At 49.1% G+C, this 27,910-nt stretch overlaps 15 protein-coding genes across 15 annotated transcripts; 9 read left to right on the plus strand and 6 right to left on the minus strand.

The window, feature by feature from the left end:
* Positions 1-349: 349 nt before the first annotated feature.
* On the minus strand, positions 350-1,378 carry A1O9_10345 (uncharacterized protein; the record flags this gene model as incomplete). The annotated part of the gene is made up of 1 exon (XM_013400506.1): positions 350-1,378. The coding sequence occupies one exon, from the start codon at positions 1,376-1,378 to the stop codon at positions 350-352; it is 1,029 nt and encodes a 342-aa protein (XP_013255960.1).
* A 491-nt stretch (positions 1,379-1,869) lies between these two features.
* Positions 1,870-4,249, minus strand: A1O9_10346 (uncharacterized protein; the record flags this gene model as incomplete). Its single annotated transcript, XM_013400507.1, has 3 exons — positions 1,870-2,570; positions 2,634-3,662; positions 3,739-4,249. The coding sequence occupies 3 exons, from the start codon at positions 4,247-4,249 to the stop codon at positions 1,870-1,872; spliced, it is 2,241 nt and encodes a 746-aa protein (XP_013255961.1).
* A 775-nt stretch (positions 4,250-5,024) lies between these two features.
* On the minus strand, positions 5,025-5,981 carry A1O9_10347 (uncharacterized protein; the record flags this gene model as incomplete). The annotated part of the gene is made up of 1 exon (XM_013400508.1): positions 5,025-5,981. One exon carries the CDS (start codon positions 5,979-5,981, stop codon positions 5,025-5,027), a length of 957 nt encoding a protein of 318 aa, XP_013255962.1.
* Positions 5,982-6,586: 605 nt separating this feature from the next.
* Positions 6,587-7,078, plus strand: A1O9_10348 (uncharacterized protein; the record flags this gene model as incomplete). Its single annotated transcript, XM_013400509.1, has 3 exons — positions 6,587-6,728; positions 6,789-6,838; positions 6,875-7,078. 3 exons carry the CDS (start codon positions 6,587-6,589, stop codon positions 7,076-7,078), a joined length of 396 nt encoding a protein of 131 aa, XP_013255963.1.
* Positions 7,079-7,214: 136 nt separating this feature from the next.
* On the minus strand, positions 7,215-8,595 carry A1O9_10349 (uncharacterized protein; the record flags this gene model as incomplete). Its single annotated transcript, XM_013400510.1, has 2 exons — positions 7,215-7,582; positions 7,644-8,595. The coding sequence occupies 2 exons, from the start codon at positions 8,593-8,595 to the stop codon at positions 7,215-7,217; spliced, it is 1,320 nt and encodes a 439-aa protein (XP_013255964.1).
* Positions 8,596-9,073: 478 nt separating this feature from the next.
* Positions 9,074-11,066, plus strand: A1O9_10350 (uncharacterized protein; the record flags this gene model as incomplete). The annotated part of the gene is made up of 2 exons (XM_013400511.1): positions 9,074-10,639; positions 10,704-11,066. 2 exons carry the CDS (start codon positions 9,074-9,076, stop codon positions 11,064-11,066), a joined length of 1,929 nt encoding a protein of 642 aa, XP_013255965.1.
* Positions 11,067-11,528: 462 nt separating this feature from the next.
* Positions 11,529-12,311, plus strand: A1O9_10351 (uncharacterized protein; the record flags this gene model as incomplete). Its single annotated transcript, XM_013400512.1, has 1 exon — positions 11,529-12,311. One exon carries the CDS (start codon positions 11,529-11,531, stop codon positions 12,309-12,311), a length of 783 nt encoding a protein of 260 aa, XP_013255966.1.
* A 589-nt stretch (positions 12,312-12,900) lies between these two features.
* A1O9_10352 (uncharacterized protein) lies at positions 12,901-14,838 on the plus strand (the record flags this gene model as incomplete). Its single annotated transcript, XM_013400513.1, has 6 exons — positions 12,901-12,961; positions 13,017-13,285; positions 13,354-13,542; positions 13,608-14,088; positions 14,141-14,637; positions 14,719-14,838. The coding sequence occupies 6 exons, from the start codon at positions 12,901-12,903 to the stop codon at positions 14,836-14,838; spliced, it is 1,617 nt and encodes a 538-aa protein (XP_013255967.1).
* A 468-nt stretch (positions 14,839-15,306) lies between these two features.
* A1O9_10353 (uncharacterized protein) lies at positions 15,307-16,864 on the minus strand (the record flags this gene model as incomplete). The annotated part of the gene is made up of 2 exons (XM_013400514.1): positions 15,307-15,744; positions 15,803-16,864. The coding sequence occupies 2 exons, from the start codon at positions 16,862-16,864 to the stop codon at positions 15,307-15,309; spliced, it is 1,500 nt and encodes a 499-aa protein (XP_013255968.1).
* A 1,102-nt stretch (positions 16,865-17,966) lies between these two features.
* A1O9_10354 (uncharacterized protein) lies at positions 17,967-18,401 on the minus strand (the record flags this gene model as incomplete). Its single annotated transcript, XM_013400515.1, has 1 exon — positions 17,967-18,401. The coding sequence occupies one exon, from the start codon at positions 18,399-18,401 to the stop codon at positions 17,967-17,969; it is 435 nt and encodes a 144-aa protein (XP_013255969.1).
* A 1,482-nt stretch (positions 18,402-19,883) lies between these two features.
* A1O9_10355 (uncharacterized protein) lies at positions 19,884-20,156 on the plus strand (the record flags this gene model as incomplete). Its single annotated transcript, XM_013400516.1, has 1 exon — positions 19,884-20,156. One exon carries the CDS (start codon positions 19,884-19,886, stop codon positions 20,154-20,156), a length of 273 nt encoding a protein of 90 aa, XP_013255970.1.
* Positions 20,157-21,007: 851 nt separating this feature from the next.
* A1O9_10356 (uncharacterized protein) lies at positions 21,008-22,229 on the plus strand (the record flags this gene model as incomplete). Its single annotated transcript, XM_013400517.1, has 3 exons — positions 21,008-21,536; positions 21,586-21,833; positions 21,888-22,229. The coding sequence occupies 3 exons, from the start codon at positions 21,008-21,010 to the stop codon at positions 22,227-22,229; spliced, it is 1,119 nt and encodes a 372-aa protein (XP_013255971.1).
* Positions 22,230-23,274: 1,045 nt separating this feature from the next.
* Positions 23,275-23,835, plus strand: A1O9_10357 (uncharacterized protein; the record flags this gene model as incomplete). Its single annotated transcript, XM_013400518.1, has 2 exons — positions 23,275-23,449; positions 23,480-23,835. 2 exons carry the CDS (start codon positions 23,275-23,277, stop codon positions 23,833-23,835), a joined length of 531 nt encoding a protein of 176 aa, XP_013255972.1.
* Positions 23,836-24,225: 390 nt separating this feature from the next.
* A1O9_10358 (uncharacterized protein) lies at positions 24,226-24,738 on the plus strand. The gene has a single exon (XM_013400519.1). The coding sequence runs from the start codon at positions 24,447-24,449 to the stop codon at positions 24,642-24,644; it is 198 nt and encodes a 65-aa protein (XP_013255973.1). The 5' UTR covers positions 24,226-24,446; the 3' UTR covers positions 24,645-24,738.
* A 1,884-nt stretch (positions 24,739-26,622) lies between these two features.
* On the plus strand, positions 26,623-27,093 carry A1O9_10359 (uncharacterized protein; the record flags this gene model as incomplete). The annotated part of the gene is made up of 1 exon (XM_013400520.1): positions 26,623-27,093. One exon carries the CDS (start codon positions 26,623-26,625, stop codon positions 27,091-27,093), a length of 471 nt encoding a protein of 156 aa, XP_013255974.1.
* Between the last annotated feature and the right edge of the window lie 817 nt (positions 27,094-27,910).

Here is a 27,910-nt window from a genome sequence, read left to right on the forward strand (position 1 = left end):
CCCATTGCATCACGTGCCAAGCATCGAATCTCAAAATCCAACAAAAAGCTTCAGCCTTCCATGTGGAGCCCCTTTGCCTTCTTCCTTCCCCTATCGAGGTTCACAACTTGACACGCTTTACTATTGTTACTCCTACTACTAGTAAGTTAAGGAGTAAGTCTTCAATCGTATCGAGGGTCCAAACAGGGAGCTGTGAGCGGACTATGAGAAGCGTGCAACGCTGAGAGACGGCCTGAGAAACCCAACGACGAGACAATCTGATAGCCAAATGTTGTGAGACTGGTGGTTTCAAGACTTTATCGGAATCCTTGGCTTGGCTGCCTCCTTTAACAACCAGAAGGCACCACGGTCAATGCTTTTTGCCTTCCCCTGCGGCCTCCATCTTCGCCTTCATCTGCAGCACGAATTGACCCAAAATGCCATCTTCCTTGCTCTGGTCCGCCACAAACCTCATACTCTCGTCCTTGAATGGTACAGGATCTCTATACCAGAGCCAGCCCGCCGAGCACTCGACGGCACATCCATTCTTCAGCTCATGATCAGGTACATCGCTCGTGACGTGCTCGCTCAACCCCGCCCTCTTCCAGTCTCCAATCAGTTCCATGAATGCCCTCATGACGGTCTCAAGAGGCGTCAAATGTTCTTTCGGCCACTGGGCCATCACCGGCGCGGGAATGAGTCCCGTGTCGACTGTGCCGGGCATCACGCAGTTTAACGTAATGCCTTCGTGTTTCAACAGCGCGGGTGACAAGGCTCTAACCAGCCCAAGACATCCGTGCTTCGCTGCCGTGTACTGTGGGATCAGGAAGAACGGATATTGAGCTGCCATAGATGCCGTTATCACTAATCTCGGCGTCCCTATCCCCGAGTCAGGGGCGGATCCATTCTGCAACGCCGTCACCCTTCTCCTCGTTTTGCGGGTATAGTGAACAAGCAACTTAGTCGCATAGAAGTTCGAGTGCAGATCGACCTGCAAGACATTGAGATCGGGCTGCACGGGCACTGCCTCCTCGTCCACATTGTCAGCCTCATCGTCATCCAAAAGCCCATTCTTCAACGCATTATCATCAATCCCAGCATTGCACGCCACGAAATCAATCCTTCCCTGCCCTTCACCAGGCCACTCGAATGCCGTCTTGAATAAATTCGCCAGGTCGCTCCAGCTTGTGACATCCGTTTTGACGAATAAATGCCTTGATATTGTGCTAGCCGTATGAGGGAGTGTGGCTTTTATCGCCTCGTAGGCCTCGGCGTTGACGTCAGCAAGCACCACTCTCCATTGTTGAGATTCATTGGACTCAAAGTCGTAGAGTAATCGTCGTACTAGCGCTAATCCTATCCCTGAACATGCCCCAGTCACGATCGCCGTCTTAATCATTATGTGGCATGTAAATGCAGAGCGACACGAACTGATTCTGACCAGATGGTCGTTGTTTAGTCCAACTTCACGCTTTCCACTACGTTGGAAAATGATAGGAGTTGAAACTGAGACGCTTCTAGAGAGGTTTGTTGTTGGAGGACGACTTCAACCCATTTATGGGCTGGGCTAGTAATATACTCATCTCCGGGTAGAATGTTGAGTGACACTCAGAATGGTACGCGGGGTTACCAAAACTTGAAATCAAGCGTTCCGGTTGGCCAGCGCCCAGCACGGATGCAGAGCCGGAGCCTGGCGGTATAATATTTACAGGTGCTATGAGACGTGAGGTGTGTACTTCAGATCTACCGTAGTCCCTACATACTTACGTAGAACTAGACGGTAAAGCCGTCGTTCCTGGTTGCAGGACTCTGTGCTCATCTCACTTGTACTGGGGCGAGATAGTACTATCCATGCTATTAAGGCTCCATTACAGTACCCTGACCGTCCTGTCATTTCAGTCCCGGATTCCAATCCAGATCCATCGTTTCAAATGGCGATCCATTGAAGTTCATGGCCGAGAGATTGGCATCAAAGTTGTCCAGGAAATTCACATCCATGATGTTGGTGAAAAAGGCGTCGTTCATCACGTCAAAGCTTGGCTGCTCATTGTTGTTCATGGCGGTCTCCGCAACGCTGACGTTCCCATCCTTTAGCACCTGGGCCTCCGAAGGATGGAGCGCAGCACCGAATCCGTCAAGCAGTTCCAATTCTCCCCTACGACTGGCGCCTGCTACGGTATTGTGTTGACGCTGCTGTCGACCGTGCCTCTGACCCTGGATCGACATCTTTGCAATTTCGAAAATCTCCTCGGTAAGCTCTGCGCAGCGACGGGCGACAGCCACTCCAGACATGGCGCGGAAGATGTTCAATGTTTTCTCGACGTCACTCAGCAGGTCTTCGCTATTTTCTGGTTGCAAAGGTGAGACCAGTACGTAAAGGATGATGGTAATGGCATTGAACGCATACGTGGTGTTATACCACCACGTTCGGAAAAAGGGTCGGTTCATGAACGTGTCGTACAGTAAGTGGATGGTCTCTCGGGCAGCTGCGAGGCAGATGTCGACGTTTGTAGAGAGAGCGCTAGAGGTCTTGGAATACGCTGCAGTGATCAGGAATGTGCGGTGGATCAAGATCCTGGCGCTGTAGAAGCCTGATATGCTCGAGCGTCAGCTTGATACTCTTGGGAAAGCAGTGATCAACATGTCTTGCTTACGGAGTTTCAAAACCACCTTCCTCTTGGTGATGGGCTCTTTTTCGGTCAACGAAGTACTCTCTAAATCAAATATGGGCGCTAGTTGCCGTTTCCACACGAGCAGCATTTGATCCAGCGCCAGCGCACTCTGAGATTTCTGGTCAATTGGCTTGGATGTCGGATCATGGTAGATGTCTTCTGAAGTGCGCTTTAGGATCTGTGCGAGCTCAGTCATGGACCTTGCGAAGAATAGGACATAGTCGTCATCCCGCCCGAAATCTCGTGGCATTCTTTCACCGAATTTGGCCATGAAAACGGGGTAATAAGACGGTTCTCTCAGAAACGTCTCTCTCCCTAATGAGCAGCACACCTCAACTTCGTGATAATACATGCACCACCACGTCCGAACAGCTTCTAAAGGGTTCTTCCTCAAGTCTGGTTCGTTGGCGCTGCCGATGGCTAACGCTGTTCTCGCAGACATTCCACTGTACATGTAGCAGCCGTGAGGCCGGAGTGCGTATTGGCAGAATATAGACATCAGAAACAATGTTTGCTGGCCCTCCAAGCAGCATGACTCGAACATGTCTCCAAGGAGCACCTTAGCTTTCGCGAAATAGATCGAAGCGAGTGCAAGTGGTTGATATCCCAAGGATTGAGAGTCTTGATGAACAGAATTTTTCAAAAATGCCTGCACTTCTCCTTGGCACTGATTCACCAAGGTATCATCTTCTGCAGTCAGGGCGCCAACTGCCACCACGGCGTTGTACAAAGCAGGGAATCTGGATCGTCGTCGGCGGCGCGATTTGAAGTCCCCCGAGCTGAAAGTAGCAGCCGCGGGTGCCCACATTTCTGTCTGGCAGCGCTTTTCGAAGGATGCTCGGTCAAGGAAAAAGTAGATCAAATGCAAATTGGCGAAATACAACCTGATGCATTCTTTCTCGACCTCGTGGTTCGATGGAAGATCGACTACCACCGGAGTTGATACCGTGCTATTGCTGGTACCCGTGCCAATTGCGTGTAGGTTGTCTTCTCGGATAGGGTCGATGTCACCTTTTAATTTGAGGTTGTGTAAGCACAAGCGTGTCCTTGCATGGATCCTGTTAACAAGGCAGTCAAGGAGTCTTACCAGCCAATATTTCGTCATCCCCATGGAGAAAATTTACAATGGACGAGGCAGGATCAGCTGTCGTTTCATTCATGGAGAGCATTACCTCGCTGGAGTGCGGCCTCTGCTGCTGTTGATAGGTTCGCGCGCACCGTCGTAACTCTAGTAGGAATGCCAGGGTCGCTGCAGGGCCGTAGAATTCTTTGCCTTGAGTGCGGTTATTGACCTCACCGAATCCCCTGGGGCTCGTCTCTGGATCCTGATCTGACTTAGGATTGCTTGCCGAGGTTCCATGAGAATGTGCGAGATAATCGATTTCTAGTCCATCGGCATGTCTAGTCGTAATTCCTACGGACGTTTCGGAGTTGGGAAGCAGTCCAATGCGATTATTTGGCTGTGCAGTTGTGAGTTGGCTCGAGTGTTTCTTTCCCGCAACTTCGGCGGCTGTGTTCAGAGCCTTCTCAGCGTTTCTGGAAGCTCGAGTGAGGGCTTCAACACCACGCAGTTGGTTGCTGTTGTTGAGCGCCTTCATCAGCTTGTTTGTAAATAAGAAGCCAGTCGAGACATCTTACACATGCAACTCATCATGCCTATTCGCCTTCACCTTCTTGCGCCGAACACATTCGAGAGAATTGCCTGACGTATAACTTTAGAGATCCAAGCGATGTTCATTTGACAAATTACAGGTGTCAACATACTGGTGCAAACAACACAGGGCGTATTTTGATCACACTGCCCAACTTTAGATTGGAGGCTATGGTCCGAGGAAGGTCGAATTACCCACCTTTGCCTTCAGTCTTCTGCAAGACTCACATGCAATAGTCGCGCGTGGGCCTCTCTTCCTCTTAGCCGTAAACCTGGAGTACTGGCTTGTGGGTAAAAGCTGAGTGCTTTGTGCTTCTGCCATTGAAGATCTATGGGGGATTTAATGCAAAGAGATTGGAAGCGTAGCTGGTTTGAGTCCTTTTCTTGGTCATCCTGCAGGCTTGGGGAAAGGCGGGGTACATCGATTGGAAAATATGGAGCGATGCCTTCGCCCCGAAACTACGGACAGAATGGACTGAAGCTAATCTCTTAGAAGGAAACAAGACTGTCCCCATGATGTGGGTCTCGAGCCTCCGTGCGCCGAGGCAAAGGGGCTTGTCACTAACTAGATTCTGAGCCTTGCGATTGCTTGGGCCACCCTCACAGCAGCACTTGTGGCCCACGTATGGCCATAGCTTAGCTAACGAGATAGCTTACTGGATCAAGTATCCTTAACAGGAGCATAAAGTATCTAACAGTGGCACCATGCCCTGAATATGTACTCATAAAGCCTCGCCTCGAAGCCATCCAACCACTTGATGACCCCAGTGCTCCTCTTCCCTTGAACCAGTCCCCAGAGAAAGTGGAGGACTGATATGGTTATGCCCCCTCAAAACCAAGTGATCACCCTTGCCGCCACATTCTCTCCAAAGCTTGGAGAACTCTTGCCCGGGCTCGACAATGAAGCTTGGGTCTAACTCCGCAACCGCAGTCAGAATACCCGGCATCACGGTCATGTCGATGGAGTCCTTTTCCCGGATCCCTGTCAACATCAATTGGGTGGGCTCAGCCCTCTTGGTGTCTTCCTCGGTGCCGTAGTACACTTCCAACACAGGTTTCATTCCCCCATGATAGTCCAGTCGAAACGGGCATCCCAGGAACACCACTTTTGTCAGCCGCACTTCACTCGAGGCGCTCAACAGTTGCAATCGCTCTTTGGCAAATCTCGGTGAGAACAGCCATGTACTGAGGTGAACCGCACCTGCAGAATTGGCGATGACATATATTTCCCTTCGTCCTCCATGCTGATACCTGTCCTGAACCCACTGGAGACCTAGCCCAAAATCTTCGCCCCCTGAGGGATACTTCGCACCGTGTTTGAGGAGGCGATAGTCCAGAACGATGGTGTCAAAGTTGGCCTCTGATGCAAAGAAAGCGCCCACGTTAGCGTACACTAAACCTCCGTCAATTCCATCAAGGATCCTATCACCATTCGCAAAAGCACCGCCGTAAGTGAAGATCAAGACTGGTCGAGGTCTTTGCGAGACGTGATCTGCAATACCGGGAGGACTGTACAAGTCAAGTTTGTGTCTTTTGTGGGGTCCGTATGAAAATGTTTCTCTCTTGACGCTTTTAATCGCGGCTTTGGTTTCTGGCCTCTGCAGGAGTGCGCTGTAGGCTTCATATGTTGGAACAACGACCTCTGCGATGCCGGTCCCTAAGGACGCAATCCTCTCCATAACGAGACAGGTGGTTTGCAACAGTGTGTATCCGTAAAAGATCGAAAGTCAAGGAACAAAAGAGTAATAGTGCTTCAGTATCTAAGGAAGGATGCTAAAGTACCCGGGAATAACCGGAGATATGCTTTCAGATAAACTATCAGGTACGAGGGAAGCTGTTCTGCGTAGCCATCTTGATACTCTCATCACTTGCTTCATTTGCCCTGGTTAGTCGTCCATCCGCCGCAGTTTGAAACCCTCGATCCTACTCGTACAAGTGACACCCGAGTGCTCGCTCTCTCCAGGTGATCAGATATACCAACCAATCGGAAGCTTCGGCTCCCTCGATTGTAGCCAATCGGAATTGAGAGACAGACCACCTTGACGCTAGTGGATTTCTAGTTCAATGACGAGTACGCTATTTGTTTTTATGTAAGCGAGGCCTTGCATCGTACCAGATGTGGGCAGTCAGACTGATTATATGTTTTACCGGCGATTTCCTGGCTTGTCCGAGCTAGAAAGTTGATACAGGGTTTTGGCGTGAGCGGCCTACATCGATCTCAAGTGCTTCAACAACATCGGTGTGTGCCGGCCTCAAGAGACAATATTGCTATCTCGTTGCAATCATGTCAGAACTCCATCAGCCCTTAGGGCCCTACAAGCTTGTATCCGTCAACACAGCACCAGACAGAGCTCGACGAATGATAGCCAAACTGTGCGATGATGTCAAAGACAAGTACACCATTCTTCATGAAGCGAATGCAGAGCGTATGATTTGATCATTAAAAGGACGTTTGGATGATTATTTTAGGCTAATTCATGTGGCAGGAATCGAAGACGTCTATGATATTGTGCAAAGGGTACAGCCTGATTTGTTGGTAAGTAACCCCATAATAAGTGTAAAACCTCTCCAGCTCACTAGGTTACAATTGTCTAAGTTCTGCGCCTCCATGTGGACTGAAGAAGAAAGTAAACAGATCCAGCAGATAGCACGAGATATTGTGCCAAATGTGCGAACCTATGCTGTGCCTCATGGGATGCAAGTGGCAATCGGTCCCGACGCGACGGTGGAGCACGTAAAATCAAAGCTCGTCGAAATTCTAAGTCAAGAGAAGTGATAGCTTAGAGAAAGTCATATCTGGAGAACATGTACGTAGTGCACACTAGATTGAAATTGTTCTCAAAGAATGCAAAGACGCTCGTTTCAGGATGAGTAGTCTTGATGCATTTAGCAAAAGTCCATTCTCTACCCCTCTAACTCAGCCCGCCTCGTTCACTTTTTGCCCGCTGATACGTGTCAAGTAATGCTCGACCATAGTCGCCTCCATTAGGTATACGGTTGATTGTATGAATGTGACATTTATCGGGAGTGGCATTGACCAGGAATACTCCAGCATGGAAGTCAAACTCCATAAATGCTACAGGTGAATGAATGCGGAAATAATAAGGCTCATCATTCTCACAATTTCCAATCCAAGCAAAATAGGTTTCATTGATATGCGAAACAAAAACCTGTTTTCGATGCTCCAGGACAGATGCAGGGTAATACTCGTTGAATGCCATGAACAGTTGAACAATGTCTCCCTTTTGAGACTCATCGAACAGCGACACAGGGCATCCTTCTGTTTAGAGCCGAGACATTAGCTGCTATAGAATCCTAGGCTAGAAATCAGGAGACTTTACCATATGGAACGATTCGATTATCCTGCCTCGCTCCTCCAACATGTCGCTCGTCATGTGGGACCCATCGACCTGATGGCAAGTCAGCGGGAAAGACACTATGATGTGTGGCTGCCAATTTCCTCTGTGTTGCTGGGAGACTACGCATCAACTTGAGGGAAACAATTTCCTCTGTGTTGAACAATCGAAGGCCGGCGTACGGGCCTTCATCGATGTAGTCAGGCTCTGCTCCCATGAAAGTCGGTCCAATGACCATCCGCCCGCCTTGAATGAATACAGCAATGCACAGATGATGGCCAAAAAACGTGAACGCCCATGGCTCGATCGTGTGCGGTCGACCAAAAAGGCGGAAGTTATAGGAGTGTGCATTCAACACTGCTTGGCCGTTGATCAGCTCGCCTAGAAATCCATTGATGAGGCAACATCCTTGCACTTTCTTGTACCCTTCTGGAGACAAGGAAGCCTTCAACAGATCATGTACAGCTATTTGGATCTCCTTGCAACATTCGTCAAGTCTCAATCCGCCAGGATTAACGTAGAACTCGGGATTAGACCATATTCGGATTTCGTCAGCCTCTACTGAATCAAATACTGTCGCAGATTTCTGGCTGTCAGACATTTTGGTTATCAAGTTTAATGCGGCTTTGGTCATCTCGCAGACGGGAGCCCCTTCGTCGTCTTGGTAATCATGGATAGCTAAGTCCACCTGTCCATCGCATGTGAACCCTTTCCACGGCTCAATGTTCTCTAGCCTCAGACTATCAAGGAATTCCTTAATCTGGGGAAGGTCTTTGTTGTTCTCATACCATTCGGTCGCAGTGCTGGTAGGTAGGGTCCGGATTTTTGGCCAGCCTTCAGGAGGAAGGAGGGACCTGAAAGATGCGGCAGATTCTCTTAAGCCATCTGACTTGTCATTTTCCCGTGAACGTAACTCCGTAAACTCTCCGTTGGCCATGTTATCACCTGAGACAGGCGCAGTAGGCCGTCGATGTTGTTGAAGCTCAGTATTGTGATGCAGCCGAATAAGGTACTGGGTGGTGCTGGATGCTAGCCAAACCACTACAGTTGTAAGCAGTTTAATATGGTGCAAATGATCACTCAGCATACCAGAGGTCCATATTCTTGTAACGTTGATGTCTTCCGAATAACCTTTCCCATCTTAGGTGCTGGTTTCTCACGTCTCCGATTGGCCAAGCGGTTTCTTACTCTATCCCTATTGGACAATCGCAACGCTGATGAACAGTGTATCCGGGGAACTCAGCAATTTAATGAGGTGCCTGTATTACTGGAGTTTGGCCGATCACAATAAGATAATAAACTGTTGGTTGAACGGAAGTTCGGCCTATTTAGTGAGCATCAAGGCCTCACACTTCATCCACTCTCCATTCTCTATTCACAATTGTTTCAATAAACTTCAACACCGCCTTTTTACCATGGCGCCCCATGCAGAGGTTCTTCCACTTGTCGAATTCTCATTTTCCAAGCATCAAAGCAATGAGCTCGAGAAAGTAATCTTGTCGCCTCAAATTTTAGAGTTGGTAGATAACCAAACCGAAGCTGAGACAATCAAGGAACCTTTTCAACGAACTCCTTCTTACCCAATAGAACAACTTCCTGGAGCCTTACCAGACACTAAGATTTCGCCTTCAATCAACCATGTTGCAGTTGTTGACTACTGCCTTCGATACTTGGACCAATTTAACGTTGATGTCTTCTGTCAGAACGGCATTTGGAGAGATATATACGCACTGACTGGGCTGCCGCGAACATTTTATGGCCCCCAAGGCATCCACTCAGCCTGGACAGAACTTGAGAAATCTCACCATCCTTCGACGTTCAGACTAATTGAAGGCACTTCGAAAGTGGTGGATATGGGAAATGGTCATTCATGGATCCAAGCTCGCTTCTCCTTCGTCACCAGTGGAGCGCCCATTACCAAATGCTCCGGCCAGATTGGCATTGTCCCCGACCTGGAGTTTGGTTGGAAGATCTGGTTTCTGACCACTATTCTCGAGGAGATCGAGGGCTTGCCAAATCCAGACTCAATTTCGCCAGAAATAGTAAAAAAAGGTCCTCCCAAGCCCAAAAATAGCGATACAGATTTCGATTGCATCATCGTTGGAGCCGGATTCGCAGGACTCTGCCTCGCCGGCCGATTGAAGGCGATGGGGATAAGTTATCTCATCATTGAAAAGAATGAAAACATTGGCGATAACTGGACCTCAAGATACGACTCCGCCAGATTCCATACCTCCAAATACTACAGTGACATGCCTCTAGGCAATATTTTTGGCGAAGATTATGATTACTTCCCCAGTGGGAAAGAGCTGGCACGGGGCTACCAGGCGTACGTCGAAAAGCACCAGATCAATGTCTCACTCTCGAGTTGCTTGCAATCGGCCTCTTTTGATCAGAAAATAAACACATGGACGATCAATTTCGCTCGCAAAGGCGAAACCAAAACCATCAAAGCTCCTCATTTCGTTTTCGCGATTGGTGCTGGTGGCACTATCCCCAAAATGCCGCAGTTGCCAGGCAGGGAGAAGTTCAATGGCATTGTAATCCATTCTGCTACGTACAAGAATGCGTCTGAGTGGAAGGGCAAGAGATGTGTGATCGTGGGAGTTGCGAATACGGCGCATGACGTGGCCGAGGATATGCTAGACGCTGGAGCCGCCGAGGTGACAATGATTCAGCGCGGTCGTACGTCCGTCTTCCCCATCGAGCATTACAAAGCCTGGTCAGACCCAATCTACAATGAGACTTCAAAGATTGAAGACGCAGATCGACAAATTATGGCATTGCCGCTCGTTGTCACACGTCTAGCTGCGTTGCACGGTGGAAGACCGCTTGTGGATGCTGAGCCTGAGCGGTTTGATTCGCTCGAAAGGGCGGGTTTCCGCGTGGAGCGATATGGGGACCTCTGGAAGCTCCTCACGGACAGACTTGGAGGTCACTACATGGACGTTGGTGCTTCTGCGAAAGTATCAGCTGGCTTGGTGAGTACTCCCCCGCCGAATTATATGAAAGTCCAGCCTGAGCTGACATGAATGGACTTCACAGATCAAAATCAAAGGTGATGCTGCATTGACAGCATATGATGAGACAGGCCTTGTGTTTAGTGACGGCAGCCATCTCGACGCCGATGTGGTTGTATTCTGTACTGGATATTCCCATGATGTACGCGGCCAGGCCACCCGATTTGTGGGCCAAGAGTTGGGTGAGCATTTAGATGATTACTGGGAGATCGATCATGAAGGTGAGCTCCGAGGCGTGTACAAGCCCCATGGCATCCCTGGAATCTGGTATACTGGTGGCGGTGTCACATTTGCGCGCTTCTACTCGAGGTTTCTGGCACTCCAAATAGGTGGTGATGTGTCAGACAAACGCCTGAAAGTTTACAACAAGAAGTACCTACGGTATTGATTAAGGGAGTAGGATTGCATCTACAATCGCTTTATTTGTATATAAATAATGTCAGTCTTTATCTCTGGTTACAGATACCAATTCGGAGCTTAGATTTTAAGAGTAGTCACGACGTCGTAGATACTCCACTTTGAAAGCAAATAGGACTGTTCACAAAGCCCGAGGTTATTGGTCCACAACTCTATTCTATCTGCTCAAACGAACGGACTTAAAAGATCTAGCGGGGAGAGATTGTTATGTCAATCCCCTTTGAGAACTCCGAGCGTATGTGATAGTCTAGTGTCGTCGAGCTTTACCGAGCGCCCCCGAGATGGATATTGGGCTCGGAAGTTCGCACTTTGAGGTTGCCGAGCGCTGACGCATCAATAGAATGAGGCAAGTCTGAGCAGTATATCTAAACCATGAGACAAACCTATGGATACCCAGCCATGTTCGAGCGTCAAACAGAGCAACATTGCAGAGATGGGATCTAAAAGGCCACAAACTATCATCGATCCACGAAAATTCAGTAGCCAAGTCGCTGTCATCACTGGCGCGGCACAGGGTATAGGCGAAGTAGTTGCAGCTTTATTTGCCGACCAGGGGGCCAGTGTTGTTCTTCTAGACATCAACACGGCAAAGCTTCAGCAGGTCGAAAAGACCCTGCTCTCAAATGGTGGAATCGTCGCTCATCGGGTATGTGATATCACCAGCGAGACACTGGTGCACCACACTATCGATGAAATTGTCCGAACATTTGGCAGGATAGATATCCTCGCTCACCTAGCGGGGATATATCCCGCTAAGCCGTTACTGGATGTCACCTCTACGGAATACAGGCGTATATTCCAGGTCAACATGGAAAGCTGCTTTTTCCTGACCCAGGCTGTTCTACCACATATGAAACGGAGAGGCTACGGGAGAATTATCAATACTGCCAGTCAGACAATGGTCAAACCTGTACCAGGATTAGCTGTGTACGCGGCATCCAAAGGCGCTGTAGCGGCATTCACGCGGGCGACGGCAACAGAAGTCGGTCCTGGCATCACCGCTAACTTTGTCTCACCCACCTTAATCTCCACACCTGCTACGCACAATGGCGAATATCAAAAGGAGCTCTTCGGCAAAGCTGTAGAAGAGCAGTGCGTGAAACGAGTTGGATTGCCTCGGGACGTGGCCCATGCCATCATGTACATTGCAAGTCCAGAGGCAGAGTTTATCACGGGTCAGATGTTCGACGTTGGGGGTGGCTCCTTCTTTCATTGAAGTTTACTGATGGATGGTCTGCAAGTCCAAACTAGATTCGCACAGAATCCCTCGTGTCTACCTAATTCGGTTCGTTTGTTTAATTCACTTGGCTTTCGAACCCCATAAGTTCGTAGTTGAGATATCCAATCGGAAACCAGGTGCGAAAGAAGCATCAGTTCCTACTGGATACGTTCTTGGTTAGTGTTTCAATCTCCTCTTGGCGTAGTACGTCTAGTTGGGATAGACTGTAGGATTACCCTCTTCTTGCACACAATGCTATCAACTCCTGGTCCTGTAGTAAGAACCACATTAGTTTGGAGTATGACCAGTAGGCTCTCTTCGGTTCTGGACGCAAAAGCAGCTGCGGAGATAGCGCATTTCCCCGGAATCGCGACCCACGGCTTTTGCGTTGTCCCCAGTGAAATAATCACTACTAGTTGAATAGATGCAAGTGGGATTCAGATAGCACACATCGATGCACTACATTAGGGTGAGTAACCCTGTGCTCACATCCACGAAGCCTGTCGTACATTTCACAATCACACGACAGCCTGAAAAAGCCGTGTTCACGAGATATCCTCGTCTCTCCTAGCCCTTCACGGAAAAGATGCGTTTCAGAACACTCGATGAACTAGGCCAGGGGGATCAGTTGGTGCGGTTGATTGACAGTATGTACCTCTTTTATGAGTCCATGTACTCGACGCTCACATAATACTGCAACAGCTGCTGGTGGAGATGTTCATAACCTCCATCTTCGAGGCACGGATGTGGTTCTCATCCCACAGCCATCCCAAGACATCAATGATCCGCTTCGATGGCCATCTTGGAAGAAACATTTTGCCTTCTTGAACGTTTGTCTCTTCGCTTTCATGATCACCGGGTATGTGGGTGGCTTCTCACCTGCTCTATTCGTGCTTGGCATCGAGTTCGAAAAACCCATGAATGAGAGTATAAACCTCATCCTCTGGCCGCTCTTGGTATCTGGACTTGGTGTGAGTAACTTCTGGCTTCCATGTGTTGGCACTTCGTTAGACGCTGCGCTGACTAAGTTTCTCAATAGAACTTTTTCTGGGTTCCGGCTGCGGAATACGTGGGCAAACGCCCTGTTTTTGTGGTTGCGTCTCTGATGACCTTTTTGGGAATGGTTGGCTCCGCAATCTCCAAAGACTTTCAGACACTTCTGGCTTGCCGGATCATCGTTGCTGCTGGTGGTTCATCGACTGAGGCTCTGGGTGCTGCCATCATCAATGTGAGTAGGGCCCTTATGCAAGTGTGAGACTACACGGCTATGCCAAACGCTGACCCGCGCTGCAGGACATCTTTTATCTTCACGAACGAGGGTCCAAAATGGGACTCTATATCATCTTCCTCTACGGAGGCAATTCTGTCATGCCCTTGATTTCCGGCTTTGTGATTGACCGCGCTGGATGGCGGTGGTTTTGCTGGTTGTGTGCTATTATCTCATGCTTGAACTTCTTGGCAATCTTCTTCTTTGTGGAGGAGACGAGATTTGAACGCAGTACCACGCCCATTGCACAGCAGACCACCGAGATACCCTCAGCAAAATCATTAGCGCATGGCTCTCAAGAGGAGCACTTGGAAAAAGTCAACATTTCTGCTACTGAAAGCTCCCCCCCAACTGTGCCTGAGGGCTCTGAGCTCACTGGAGTCAAGAAATCTTATCTTCAAACATTGAATCTTTGGTCTGGGGTTAGCGAGCAATCGTTCTTCAGCCACTTCATGCGACCTTACCTCATGTTCGTGTATCCAGCTGTAATCTGGGCGACTATTACCTGTAAGTTCAAATCACCAGATTCATGAATCAGCAGCTTACTTTTTGACACAAGACTCTCTTGTCCTTGCTTGGCAGATTAGTGCCGGCACGGTCACATCGTTTATCTTTCAAGTTCCACCATATAGCTGGTCACCGAGTTTGAATGGCCTGATCAACATTCCGGCAATAATAGGCAACCTTGTGGGGGCATATGTTGGTGGTCCACTGACAGACAAGTGGGCCCGACGCTGGGCCCGCCAACATGGTGGCATCTTCAGTGCCGAGTCTCGCTTGGTCCTGCTGATAGTCCCCGCCCTCCTTGTTCCCACTGGCCTCTTGATGTTCGGCTTTGGTGCCGAACGTTCACTTCACTGGATTGTGATGTTCATTGGCTATGCTTTGATGAATACTTGCAACTGTGCCGCCAGTATCGGGATGACATATGTCATGGATTCATACTTTGGCGTTGCGGCTGAAGGCTTGCTCTTGGTCAATGGTTTGAAAAATACTATTGCATGGGGCTTCACTTATGGGTTTGTTCCGTGGACTGAGAGTGCTGGATACGCTAGGGTGAGTCTTATCCTGGGCGTCTGATACCCGAATGCAAAATGGTCTGCCACCGGGAAAATGTGCTGACTCTGTCCTCTTCAGGTCTTTGGTATCATGGCTGCCTTGTTCTTCGCCTGGATGGTTGCTGCAATTCCACTCCACTATTTCGGAAAACGCTGGAGAGACTGGACTGCGCGCAAGCTGAGGGTCATTTTCTGGTAAGGAAAATACGCTTAACCCTGTAAGGTGATGCTGGAGGGGGGGCTAGTGCAAATCTATAGCATGCTCTGTGGGATTTTAGTGTGTAAGGATATGGGCTCACACTGTCGTTGTTGGGAGTTTGCAACGTCCATGATGGCTTCTCCAGTTCATTCAAAATCTTGGTACAAGTAGTACTTCCCATCCATTGCTTCTTTTACGTATCACGGCATTAGGGTGAGAAATCTACGGATTGGGCGTGGACTCGTGGCAGGTCTGATTTGAAAGTTATTGTATCATATCTCTCTATAATGCATTGGGATCGCCATGTCGGTTTCTACTATGCCATATACTCCTTATAAACCATGCTACTGCTATCTTGTAGGAGTAATCGGACAAGGATTCAGAATTCTGGTTACAAAGATTAAAGCTCATTATGGATGTCACTTTTAGCTATACATAAATGATAACCAGGAACTACTAGTACAACGCTCAGACATTTGCCAGCTTCACCCTAACGAGCAAAGTCTCATCCCATGGTGAGAACACGCCCTGATCTTTCTGCCTCATTTTCTCTTCAGTCATGCTTGGGTCTGTGGTAACGTCAAACAGCTGGAATATCCTCGTAACAGTCACATATAGTCCAATAAGCGCTAGATGCCGCCCAATGCAATTTCTTGGTCCAATACTAAATGGCCTTGACATTAATCTCATTTCCGTTGATGCATTGTTCCATCTGTCAGGTTCATATTCTTCTGGGTTTGGGAAGGCGTCTGGATCTCTCGCTGTTGCGTAAGGATTGTTGGAGATGCCGACGCCAGCTGGAAAGTACTCGCCTGCGATCATGCGGCCTGTTGAGATCCGAGGGATCCCGGTATTGAGAGGTCCCCACAATCGTAGCGTTTCGTCAACCACGTTAGATAGATATTTCTAGGTAGAAGACAGGGTCAGCAAGGAAGAACTAGAAGCGTGATGGGGTTTTGCCTACCAGTTTAGATGCTTCTGCGTAGGTAGGCAATTCATCGGGATTCGGGAAGGCCGCTCTGATCTCCTCCGTCAGTCGCCTCATAATCTCAGGCCTGCGACCACACTCCCATATCAAATATAACAAAGTCACCGCTGTTGTGCTCGTTCCTGCTACTAGGAAGATGATAGTGTTCTCGATAATCTCCCCCATAGTAAGCTTAGAGCCCGATTCCGCGTCCTGGGCATTGAACATGTTGGTCAGAATTGAGTCAGAGTCTGGGCTGGTCTTGGAATTTTGCATCTGTCTGGTCACACAATCCCTTGCAAAAGCTTCGAGTCGGTAAACGCCTCGAAATCCTTCGCGAATACTTGCAAAAGGCAAATATCGAAAACCAGGGAAGAACGCCTGAGGCGGTACCACCCTTCCAAATGAGTCAACATCCCGCAGAGCAGTCGACTTCGCATCACTGAGACAGTTGAAGGATTGATCAAAGCTTAGTTGGCTGATAATATCCAAAAACAACTCATGTGTTTTTATGTAAATGTCCCGCGGTGCTGCCGACTCGCCAGCCCCGCGTCTGAACGCAAGTTCGACATAAAGCTCAATTTTTTCAGCAATGATACGCTCTGAGTCCAAGAGGCTTCGTAGTGAGAATCCATGAGACAAAAGGCGGCGTATCCGGCCATGCTGGACTCTATCCACAGTGTTCAGAAGGCTCCCTTCTCCAGTAGCACTCAAAGCCTCGGAGATTGTTCTCTCCTTCTCTGGTATAGTCGAACTCTGACCATAAATCTCACTGACGGTCTTTACATCAGAAAAGACCAGCTCATTGGTTGACACCCGTACTGGACTCCCGTACTTCTGTAGAAATTCGTACTGTAGCTTGGTGCGGCTTTGTTTGTAGACGCCATAGAAAGAATAGAAATCTGTAAATTTCCCAAGGAATGGGCCGGGATAGCGAGATAGAGGGTGGAAGAATACACGATAAGTGATGACATATCCCAGCGCTATGAGCGCGAAGATTATGAGAGAAATCAGTTTGTGGGCATGGGCAGCCTCAATGGCGAGCGCAAGTCCTGCCATGGTTCTTTCTCTTTCTGAATTATGTCCTGGTGATCGTTTGGTCAAAGAGCAATGATTTCACTCCCACCTTGTCGCTGTGTGCGATTGTATATGAGAGCCCGTTGAGGGATACGATGTTACAGGATCGACATTTACTGGACGCCTGGAAGTGGGAGCAAGAAATTCCAGACGATCCGGGGAAGGTGGACCAGTCCTCGCAAATCATCCAATCGGATATCCTTAATTTGGTTTTTATGCACGTTCCGGTTCCTGAAAATCAACCCGATAGGCTGACGAGGAAATATGTCCCCTTTATCTTATGTCATCTTCGACCAGTATCCAGGTGGGTGCCAGGGAACAATGAACTCCCAAACTTCTGTGTTCCTGTCCCAACGCCCAAGGTTTTAAGTTTTAAGTTCGGATCCTTACGTAGGTGATTAATTGATCAACACTAACATAGGGCCTTATGACTCATCCCACTGGCACTGACTGAGCAGCTCGTCAGCTTTCCACAGGTCTGACTGCGGATCAATCCGTGATTCATGATTGTAGGGGGAGGTAGAGTGGCGCTCTCGCAAAAACCTGAATGTACCACTACCCGAAAAATCCCTGTAGGATGGTTTGAAGACGTCTCAAGTCGGGGATGTTAATTCGTAAACATTTATGTATACTTTTCTAAGCCAGCCAAGGAGCAACATATGGTTTCACTGCCTCATCTACCCACCCATTGTTTAATCTAGCAGGACCGTCAAACCCATGGTCACCTGACCTCACCAAGAGGATTAAGTTCGTATCCGGAGAGTACTTCTTGACCATATCGCTGAAATGGAGACTCCCCTCCACAGGGACAACACTGTCTTTTTCTCCATGCCATATTAGACCGTCAGCCAGTGGTAGGCGCTCCCCATTTTCTAAGCGATCTATAGGGAATAACTTTACGTTATTGACGTCAAAATAGTCACGGTATAGCCCATTCTGGATCATACAGATCATCAACGGCCCCGGTCAAGCTTTGGATCCGACGATTCCACGACTTTCTGGTCCTAGTGGCAGCTTCTCGGGCTTTGACTTTCGCTAAGTAGTCGCCCATCACTGACTTGGTTATCTGAGGGACATCGAATACTTAGGTTTTCCAAACTCTCAGTAAACAATCGATCATTGGGTATTGAGTTAAGATGGTTCGGATGTCGTCTGGATAGTTGAGCGCGAGCTGTAGTGCAAGGTATCCACCTGCGCTCTCACCGGCCGTGAGGATACGTTTGAGGTCGTAGTCGACCTTCCCCTGAGATTTAGTCTTCAGAAACTCGGGCAAGGATGATTGAACCCATGTCGAAACGTCGTCGAGGTCTTCGAGAATGTCGGTCACATTTGCTTCTGGCAGAAGATGGTGGTTCGCTGAGACTATGACTGCTCTGTGCTTTTTCGCCAGGTCCAACAGCCAGCAGCCAAAGAAGTCGGGAAAGAGGCTATCGGCAGCAATTAGTCCCCCTCCGTGGAAATGGACTATGACTAGCTGAGCTGAGTTGGCAGAGGAGGATAGTTCTTTCTTGTAGAGCATATTGAGTCATATATTGTGATTGCTAATTTGTTTATAAGAGGTGGTGAAGATTTCGAAGTCTTGAAAACGACTCATATCATCAGGATTGAAACCTGCCATGTTGTATGATCGCGAGATGCTGCAGATGATTCTGAGTGGCTAGACCTCTATTCGGTGGCTACGAAAAGGGATCCCTTTATGCGGCTCCTGGTGGTGGGATAGACCAGGCCATTCCGAATAAGGGCGCCTAATAGCGATTTGTAGTATTGCTCAGGTCCAAGTCATGAAAACCGCATTATTGTTATACGGTAGAGTTAACACCATGTGGCTGGACTGGTGCCGGACCTCGGTGTGTGGCTTTGTGCGAGTTTGATAAGCAAGACTCTGGTTGCGTACTCCGCTGACTATGCTCTACCAGGTATAGAGCATATTGAGACGTCACTCTCGGAGCTACGAGGCACCGCAGGTACTCTTGAACTTAGAATGAAGACTCTGAAGATTTCTTGGATATGGGCTCCACTCTTTTTCGTAGGGTGGATACCCGATACATAATGTTACTGCTGTAGTTATAAAGATTGTAGAACTTTGCACTCAGTGTGAGTTCTATTTCCTCGAACTGCTGCCTGACCCGGTTTCATCATCAAATCAATTTCATAAGTCATAGGTTATAGGTCCTAGGACTGACACAATGGACGACGTTGACCCGTCATTGGTGTACACTCTTCCGTTTCAGTTGACAAAAGGACTTCATCGCCAGCCATACGATAGCATACTCCCGGAAAATAATGGCCAACCAGGACGGATCATACTGATTACTGGCGGGGGATCAGGTATTGGTGCGGTGAGCTCGAACCCTGACGAATTCCCTGCTGTTCGGAGCAGCTTCTGACAACATGACATAGGCGGCTGCAAAAGTTTGGATCATGGCGGGAGCATCGGGCGTGATAATTACTGGGAGACGGCGGGAACGACTGGAGAAAGTTGCAACAGAGTTGCGAGAGTTGCCGGGCCAACCCAAAATACTCACAGTCAAGGCGGACATAACTGTAGAAGGTGATGTGACCAATCTGTTCCGCAACATCAAGGCCTGGTTTGGCAGAGGCCCCGATGTTCTCTTGCACAGTGCCGGCACTATGTGTCCGTCGCTGCCAATTGGACAAAGTCCATTGCTAGAATGGTGGAATGACTATGTCTGCCCACATTTGCCCTCTGTATCGAGTCCTCGTTAACAAAATGCGCAGGAGATCAACGTTAAGTCACTATTTCTGGTCACACGGAGTTTTATAAGCTTTCAACCAGACCCTCAAAGTCCAACTGGGACTGTTGTCTTTGTCTCATCCGGGCTGTCTGGGTTGGTGACGCCAGGGTGGTCGGCATATATTACCTCGAAGCTTGCAGCCGAGAGATTCATGGAACACGTTGATGCAGGTCAGCTCCCTCCAGTATTTCGCTACCTAGAGCTGTCTAGAGAGATTGGCTTATTATGTACTAGAATACCCTACAATGCGAGCATTCATCGTGATACCAGGAATCGTCGACACGGAGATGCTTGATCCAGGCTTCAAAGTGTTTGCCCACGATGACGTCCGGCTGACAGGAATGCTCGCCTTGTGGCTGATGCGACCAGAAGCTGACTTTCTCCGGGGCCAGATGGTGAGCGTGAACTGGGATGTTGATGAAATGCTGGCGCATCAACAAGCGATCAAAGATGAAAAACTTCTTCAGATTAAGTGGCATCCTGTATTGCCTTGTGGTGGAGGCGTAGGGTTGTCTTAACGACAGGAGTGAGATCACTAATGGAAGGAGGTCTATCCCGAACATGGGTGGTTGGAGTTCGAGGACCCGGCCTTGATCGGGAGAGATCTAAATTCATTCAATTTCGCTTGTCACATGACAGTGCCAAGGTGTGATTTTAGCCCCGTGGCATACTTGGCACGCCACCTACATTCGTTTACGGCCGATTGCTACTTAATAGCGGCCATACCCATATCTTAGTTAGGGAACAAGATATTTCTCTCCTTTAGTAAATTATACAATAGCTAGAGTAACTATATCTATATTTTAGCCGGAGCGGCCTAGTACTTTAGTAACGCTGAATTTACATCGCTTCTCTAGACTTGGTACTGATACCGTAAATCCTTAGAACTGTGACCACGAATGTACTAGGTTCCTAGCCACTTCCCTCGGACACATCACACTTAAATCGTAGGTATAAATCTCTTGACCACTAGGAAAAGCCACCGGCGTCGAGCAGACCGACAACCTGGATTATCACTGAAATTAGCCTGAATGAGTAATTTTATCTCCTCCATTTTGAATCCTGTTTGGTCGGGTAGTCCATCTGAGATATCCTTTGGGCGAATTATCGTAGACCAGAGAGGGAAAGACGTGCCGTATTCCGAGACCCCTCAATGGCAATCCCGTGAGGGGAGTATTATATGTCTGGAACATTGGGGAGTTGAAAGTGGAGGGTATTCAGAATGTCTTGATTCAGAAAAGCTCCTTGCTACGACCACAGCTCACTGACACCCAGCGAAGCCTGAAGCTTGTACTACGATTTCTGTTCACCAGTCCGTTACAGACTCACCCCTTAAACGTTGCCCCGGGCAACCACCACGACTGATTCAATGGCATCAAACAGCCATCAAGGCAACCAAAGCTACAAGCATCTCACTCCCGAAGACGTTGATCACTTTTTGACCAAAGGATGGCTCCGAGTTCCTCAAGCCATCAAGCCAAAGTACATCGACAAATGGATGGAGGACTTCTGGTCTCGAGTTGATTACGACCCCAATGACAAGTCCACCTGGCATACTCAGTACCATCACCTCCCACGACATCGCGAGGTCCCCGCAGAAGAATTCGCCCCCGAGGCCTGGAATAAAACCATCGAGATCTGTGGCGGGGAGGACAGAATTGACCCCATTCGGGAGCGCTTCTATGGGGACGCCTTCATCGTCAACTTTGGTACCGATGAATGGGTCACCAAGAAAGAAACACCTCTAGAGCCTCAAAATCTCAAAGGCTGGCATACCGACGATGACTGGTACCGCATGTTTCTCGACTCGACAGGTTGTGCAATAACCATTATTCACTGCTTCACTGATATCCCGGAACGCGGAGGCGGGACTATGCTGTGTGAGGATGGTATTGAAGGTAAGCATGAGCCTGTCGTAATGGCTCCATCAGCCCTTGACAAGCGTAGGACTCGTGAAGTTTCTTTATGACCATCCCGAAGGCTTCGACCCCCCCGTCACGGACAGACTCAGCAGCCATGTCAAAGACTGTAAAACGTTCACCACGGTCACGGCCAAGAAAGGCGATGTTCTCCTCCTCCATGGTTTACTGCCACACGCCGCCAGCCCTAACTATCTGCGTTATGCACGTGTCATCACCAATCCACACGTCGCGCTTCGCAGCCCGCACGACTTCAATCGAACGGATGGCCACTATGTGAGCTTGCTCTACCTCTCACCTGAAACTTCGCTGACAACACTTTTTTCTCAGAGTCTTCTTGAGCAAGTCATCCTACGTAATCTCGGTCGTGACTCCCTTCCAGAATGGAAAGCCGTGCGTGAACGGAAATTCTGGTACCCCCGTAACGCTGGATTCAAGCGCGCAAAAGCGGAGGGGGAGTTAAATCGCATGATTGCGGCCGCCAAGGCCAAGGGTCTAGACGAGAGTGCAGTCGACAGCATCTATCAGCGTCGGGGCACCAAGGAATTTGAGGACTTTGAAAGACGCAACGGCTTCACATTGCCGATCAATGAGGCCACTGGCCTCCTTATGACGCAGCATTTTGGGCCTGATCCAGCCACCGAGCCAGTTAGGGTCCAAGCTGTACGTTAGCTGACTCTGAATCCGTGGCGGCGAGTAGCACAGTCACGAGGGGAAGATGAGCGATAAGCTCTTCGTCTGATACTACCCAAGTTGTCAAAGGATACCGATGTCGATTCGCAGTAGACGTCCACCTTTCCAGCAGAAGGATTGTAAGGAATTCTTAACTCGTTCAAGTTCGTTCAAGAGGTGAAGGAGAAAGAAATGGAAGAGTACCAAGTGTCAAAACTGTCTACTGCTCAAAGAAAGGTAGCGGTCAAGCAGGTGAAAGAAAGCAAAAGATGTATTGGAGGATATCAAGGATATCACGAGAGCGTTACGAATATCCTTGGGCCCACGTTAACATCAGGATGGTTGATTCATTGCTTCATTGAACTATCCAAATCTGGACAGTGCTGATTCGCGCTAATGCACGGTTGCCTGGAACGTGCCCCGCTATGTGTCGACCTGAATGGACGCTCATTGGCCGTCCAGGACGCGGCACTCTTAGTGTCTAGTGTATCCCGTATGTTCAAGCGCTTGCCAAGTTACAAATTGCATGTCATTGAACATCGGGCACATTGCCAGATGTTACTGCCCTCTATCTCCGACTGTCCAATCTAGGACCTTGCTCAAAGGGCGTAGGATCTAGTCGGCTGATTCACTTAGTCCTGTTGGAGGATCTCCGAGACGAGTGAGAACACTGAAAAGGTATTTATTTTCCCTATGGTGCAGTTTGTTTACACGTGTTGGAACTCAGCCACATAGTCTCAAAAACCAAACTTGCCTTTCCTTGATGACATTGTGCCTTCCTAATTCTGCGGCTTGTTATCGTGGAATGGTAATCAATTGCAGAGCATCGGCATCGTTATCAGGAGGCGACTTGGTCCTCCCTGAAGCCACACATTGACACAAGGGCAAACTTAAAGACATTCGATTCTCATCCTCAAATCCCAACGCAAGAATGATGGCTCTCTCCCCCGGCGTTATGCTGGCCACGGCAGAGACACCCTGTCTCCCAATAATCATCGACGGCCTCGTCCAAGTACATGCAGCTTGTATAGTCAACGACAACACCATGGCAACCTTCATGCCGCCGCTCAATTACCCCGAAATATACAAATGGTGGGAGTCACGCGTTGCTGAAGTCACCTCAGGCGAGCTGCAGATCATTGTCTCACTCTCTGAGGTGAGTAGTAGAACATCTCGGTCTGACGCAGACAAGGAAATCAAAATTCCTTTCTCCGAGGGAGGTAAGCCCTGGCCGATCATCCCAGCAACAGCAACCACCCCTGGCACATCAGAGCTAGAGGTCTCCGGCCTGGTCGCGCTCTCAACACCCTTTAGTCAGACCGGACCCTTTCGAGGTGTGGTACAAAAACTCTTTACATCCCCCTTCCACCGCAGAAAGGGTATTGCCAGGGCGATGATGAAGAAGTTGGAAGAAGTTGCCTGGGACCTCGGGAGATGGAGCCTACTTCTAGACACTACTGTCGGTACAGATGCCGAGCATGTTTACCCTCGGCTTGGATATAAGCAGATAGCCTATGTCCGTGAGTATGGCTTCTCGCCTAAGGATGGAAGGCTTTTGGATGAGATTTGGTTTTACAAGGATTTGCGTCATGATACTAGGCTGTGATTGTGGTGCCGCGGGCGACTCGAAAGTCAACCTAAAGTTATAGACTCCTGGGTAGCATTGCCGTACAGTGACTGAGGAATGGCCACAGCTCTAATTTCTTCAAAAAGAAGTTTTCCATATGCTTTAGAGGCCTTGACCTTGCTTGGTTGTTTCATCGAAAATATACATCCCATAGAATCGTATATCAGATGGTCAGCTTGTCATCTTAACTCCGCCTATCCTGACGAGTAGATGCGATAAGGCTCGAGAAGGCTGCAATTACGGTGGAGCACAACGCCGGAGCTCTTTCTTGGCAGGCTTCTTGCACGTCGTTCAACTTTTCGGAGCTTCGCTTCAATGCAACTCACCCGATGACAAAACCACCTATCTACCCATCGACATTCGGAGAGGATGCAGCTCGTCCCCTCTCGCTTCGCGCTCCATGCGCTACGTACCCTCGCGCGCCCATACACACCAGCAAGCAGCAGCAGCAGCAAAACAACATCAGCCCTGCCATTATTCAAAGCCAGCTCCCTCGCCCGCAAACCCAACGTCCTCTTCCTCGCACCGAGCCCATCCAAACGCACATTCACGACCACGCCCACTCTCTCCACAACATTGAACCAAGTAAGATGCCACGGCCGCAAACCCAAGAAGGCACGCCGACAGGACTCGCCTGCGCTGCGAAACCGTCCAGAGATGAAAGGAGTGTGCCTGAAAGTAGGCATCACGAAGCCCAAGAAGCCAAATTCCGGACAGCGCAAAACCGCAAAGGTCAGACTGACCTCTGGCAAGATTATCAGCGCTTATATCCCTGGCGAGGGCCATAATGTGCAGCAGCATAGTGTTGTGCTAGTGCGTGGTGGAAGAGCTCAGGATTGTCCTGGTGTCGGTTATCATGTTGTGAGGGGGCATTTGGATTTGGTCAGTTCTCTTTCTTCACTTGTTCTGCTTTGCCACTTGGCATTTGGCAATTATCCACCACCTGGGTGATTGATGCCGCAAGGAACAGACGTGCTAGTCGAAAGCTCCCAAAGAACATGAAAGCTAACCAACTTCCGTGTTTTCCTGCGTAGGCCGGTGTCCACAATCGTGCAACAAGCCGTTCGAAGTATGGCACGAAGAAACCAAAGACCGCCTAAGCGCGTCAGGTCTGTACGGGAGTCTGGGTTTTCACCTATGCGGAGGAGGATAGAGATGCACCAAGCACGAGATCCAGAACACATACAGCGTATACTTTTCTCTTTCCCATCAGCCAGGCTCCGACACTGCCGACAAATCAAACTCTGTATTCTCCAACATACCAGACCCCATGCCACCAATTCATCGAGAATTCAAGCCAACCCTGGCATATTGAAGGGGCCAAACGTTGCACTGAAGTTTGTCGTCTTCTAGACATATTCTGGTCGAAATGGGCGGGTACAGCGCAAGTTACATTGGGGAGAAGCAAGCGGTGATAGACATAATGGCTCGCCGCTAAATGGCGACGCGGCATGAAGGAGAGACTCCACGGTCCACGGAGCTCAAATTAGCGAAATGTTGGCGAAGCTTCTGCGACGTGGATTTTACTCCAATGCCTGGTCGCATCGCTCACAGGCATCTCCATGAATCGTTCATTCTCGCTCTGACTGGTTGCTCTAGGCTACCAAGGAACGGATGGCATCTAGCATGGAGGCCAGAGCACGAGCCTAACAGCATTACGCCTGCATGGAGGTGAAGGGTTGAAGTTACATTGTATTAACACTCACGTATGTAATAATTGAAATGCAGGAGAGTCACTCTCATGTATGTATGTATATTTCTCGTTAGGTAGACACTCAGTGGTAGCGCGCCGAGGAGAATCCCTCAGCCCCTAAGGCAGAACGAGACTTCTTCAAATCTCGACCCATCAACATTTCCTGAGCAAAACTCATGAGAACCGTTCTCACACTTGAGGGTTGGGGTCCAATGGTCTGTGGCATTCATATGCTGGATGGAAAGGGTTCGAATTCGGAACCTTCTGTCGCAGGTCTCACACTCATACTTGGCCATCCTAACGAGTGATGTCTGGAGAGTTGCAAGTAATGGGGGCCACCGACCTCGTCTGAATGAAGCAGAACAAAAGCAAGTAATCCAAGGAGTGAAGGTGACATTTGGCGTCAGGTGGAGGACGGACTGCATAAGCGACAGTCCCTATTATGTAAGTAATTCTTCCTAGCGGAGAGGAAGGGCTCGAGAGACCTTGGGACTATTGGCCACGCGGAATGCTGTCTGCAATCTCTCATCAGAATCATCGCACAGTTCTGTCCCCCGACATGGAGTGCAACAGCATGTGTTGGCCTGGGCTGTGCAAATGGAACGTCCGTATCAACCAGGTTTCATACGAAAAGGCAGAGTACGGGTTGTCTGACTTGTCGTTCAAGAAAAGTCAAATGCGACGAGGAGCGATCTGTATGCTTCAGTTGTACATGCCTTGACAGAGCCTGTCTTTACGAGTTTCTGTCCATTGAATTCCATTATTAGCAGCCGACACATCTGTAACAGACTACTTCTGCAGCAACAGGAATCCCGGGTAAATATAACGACGGCTATGGACTCTACGACTCAATTTGCACTTTGTCAATCAGGTGCAGCTCCCTTCCATTGTTCCCTGGGATGAGGGCAACTGGATTCACGCCATACTTGGGAAATCTCAGGTGGCAGGTCGCAACCCATAAGTCTCTGCAACTGTGATCGCAGTCGAAAATCTTGAGGAGACACTGGACAAGGAAGAGAGACGACGATACCTTACCAGCTTACTTTACCGCCAAAGCAGGCTACAAGTTAACCATGAAGAATGGCCAGCTCAGCAACAACCGAATTGTTTCTTACGACCTTTTTCCTCTGCTGCTTTGTAGTGGTAGCTCAACAAAAAACCATCGTCTACAGCGTCACCGTGGGCCTCATCCGCTACGCGCTGGTCTCCGAGATCCCCTCCTCTTCGCTGCGAAGCAAATCCGTCGGTCTCGCCCGCATGACCTACAATTTGCTCAACATCGTCAGCAACGTCATCAAGCCCTTCATGCCTGGGCCAGGGGCGCTAAGACGGGCTTCTTCTTCGCCGGAACGTGTACCCTGTCTTTGGTATTTACCGCCTTCTGCATCCCGGAGACGAAGGGCCGCACGTATGCAGAGGTGACGGTGCTGTTCCAGAGTGGCGTCAAGGCTTGGAAGTTCAGGAGCGAGAATGTCGATCTTACTCGTACCAAAGAGGACGAGGAACAGGGTAGTAGATTGGAAGGGAAACCCCTCGATTGGTAGACATGCTTTGGGTCCCAAATACGGGGAGCGTGGGCGGATTGGATGTCTCAACGATTATTGAACATGGCTCAGGCTAGATAGATCTACGAGTATACCTAGCTTGTGTATCTATCCCAGTCATCCCCAAGAAGCAGCTCTGTAGCCTGTGTCGCAGCGTTTAATCGATTAAGGCAGCACGGTAGTGGCAGGGTCTTCTGAGGCTCAGAGGTTTACGAGTGGCTGAAATAAAAGTCTGAACTGAGGGGTAGGTGTAGGGAGGGTGTGAGGAATGATGCTAGGTACGAGAACCCACAGAGTGAGATGGAGAGAGGAGTAGATCCATCGGCCGTAAGTGGTATTTTCCAATGCTCATGATCGAGCTACCTATGTAGACATGCAAGTTGATTTTTCATTTTTTGTACAACGGTTCGGATCACATAGGGAGTTCGGATGTCTGAGAAGGCGAACTCCAAGGAAAGCCAACGTTTTGCCATCTTGCGCCTGTTACAACCGCCCAATAAACTCTGTGACAATGCTTCTAGCTGTGCAAAGGTTGTAGTATTTAATCATTGAAATTAAAAGGTTATGCACCGCCGGGATTTCGCTCGGGTAAAACTCCCCAAGCGATGTCATGTGATATCAGGTTCTGACGCGGTTGCTCATGAGCAGATCAGACGATAGATTTGATTTGAGCATAGATGCAGCAGTACTGGGCCGAACAAGTCGAACATGCTATTTGTGCTGTCACTCGTGCGTTTCGTCGCTTGCGGTTCCTCGTTCATGCCACTCGGCCAGCCTTTCGGCCCAGCTGAGGATCTTACGTCTGGTCTTGGGAATT

The sequence above is a fragment of the Exophiala aquamarina genome, assembly GCF_000709125.1.
Source record: "Exophiala aquamarina CBS 119918 chromosome Unknown aczIA-supercont1.13, whole genome shotgun sequence".
Classification (NCBI taxonomy): domain Eukaryota; kingdom Fungi; phylum Ascomycota; class Eurotiomycetes; order Chaetothyriales; family Herpotrichiellaceae; genus Exophiala; species Exophiala aquamarina.

Coding starts and splice junctions, on each gene's coding strand:
- A1O9_10358 (XM_013400519.1), top strand. CDS start 24,447: ATGCCACGGCCGCAAACCCAAGAAGGCACGCCGACAGGACTCGCCTGC.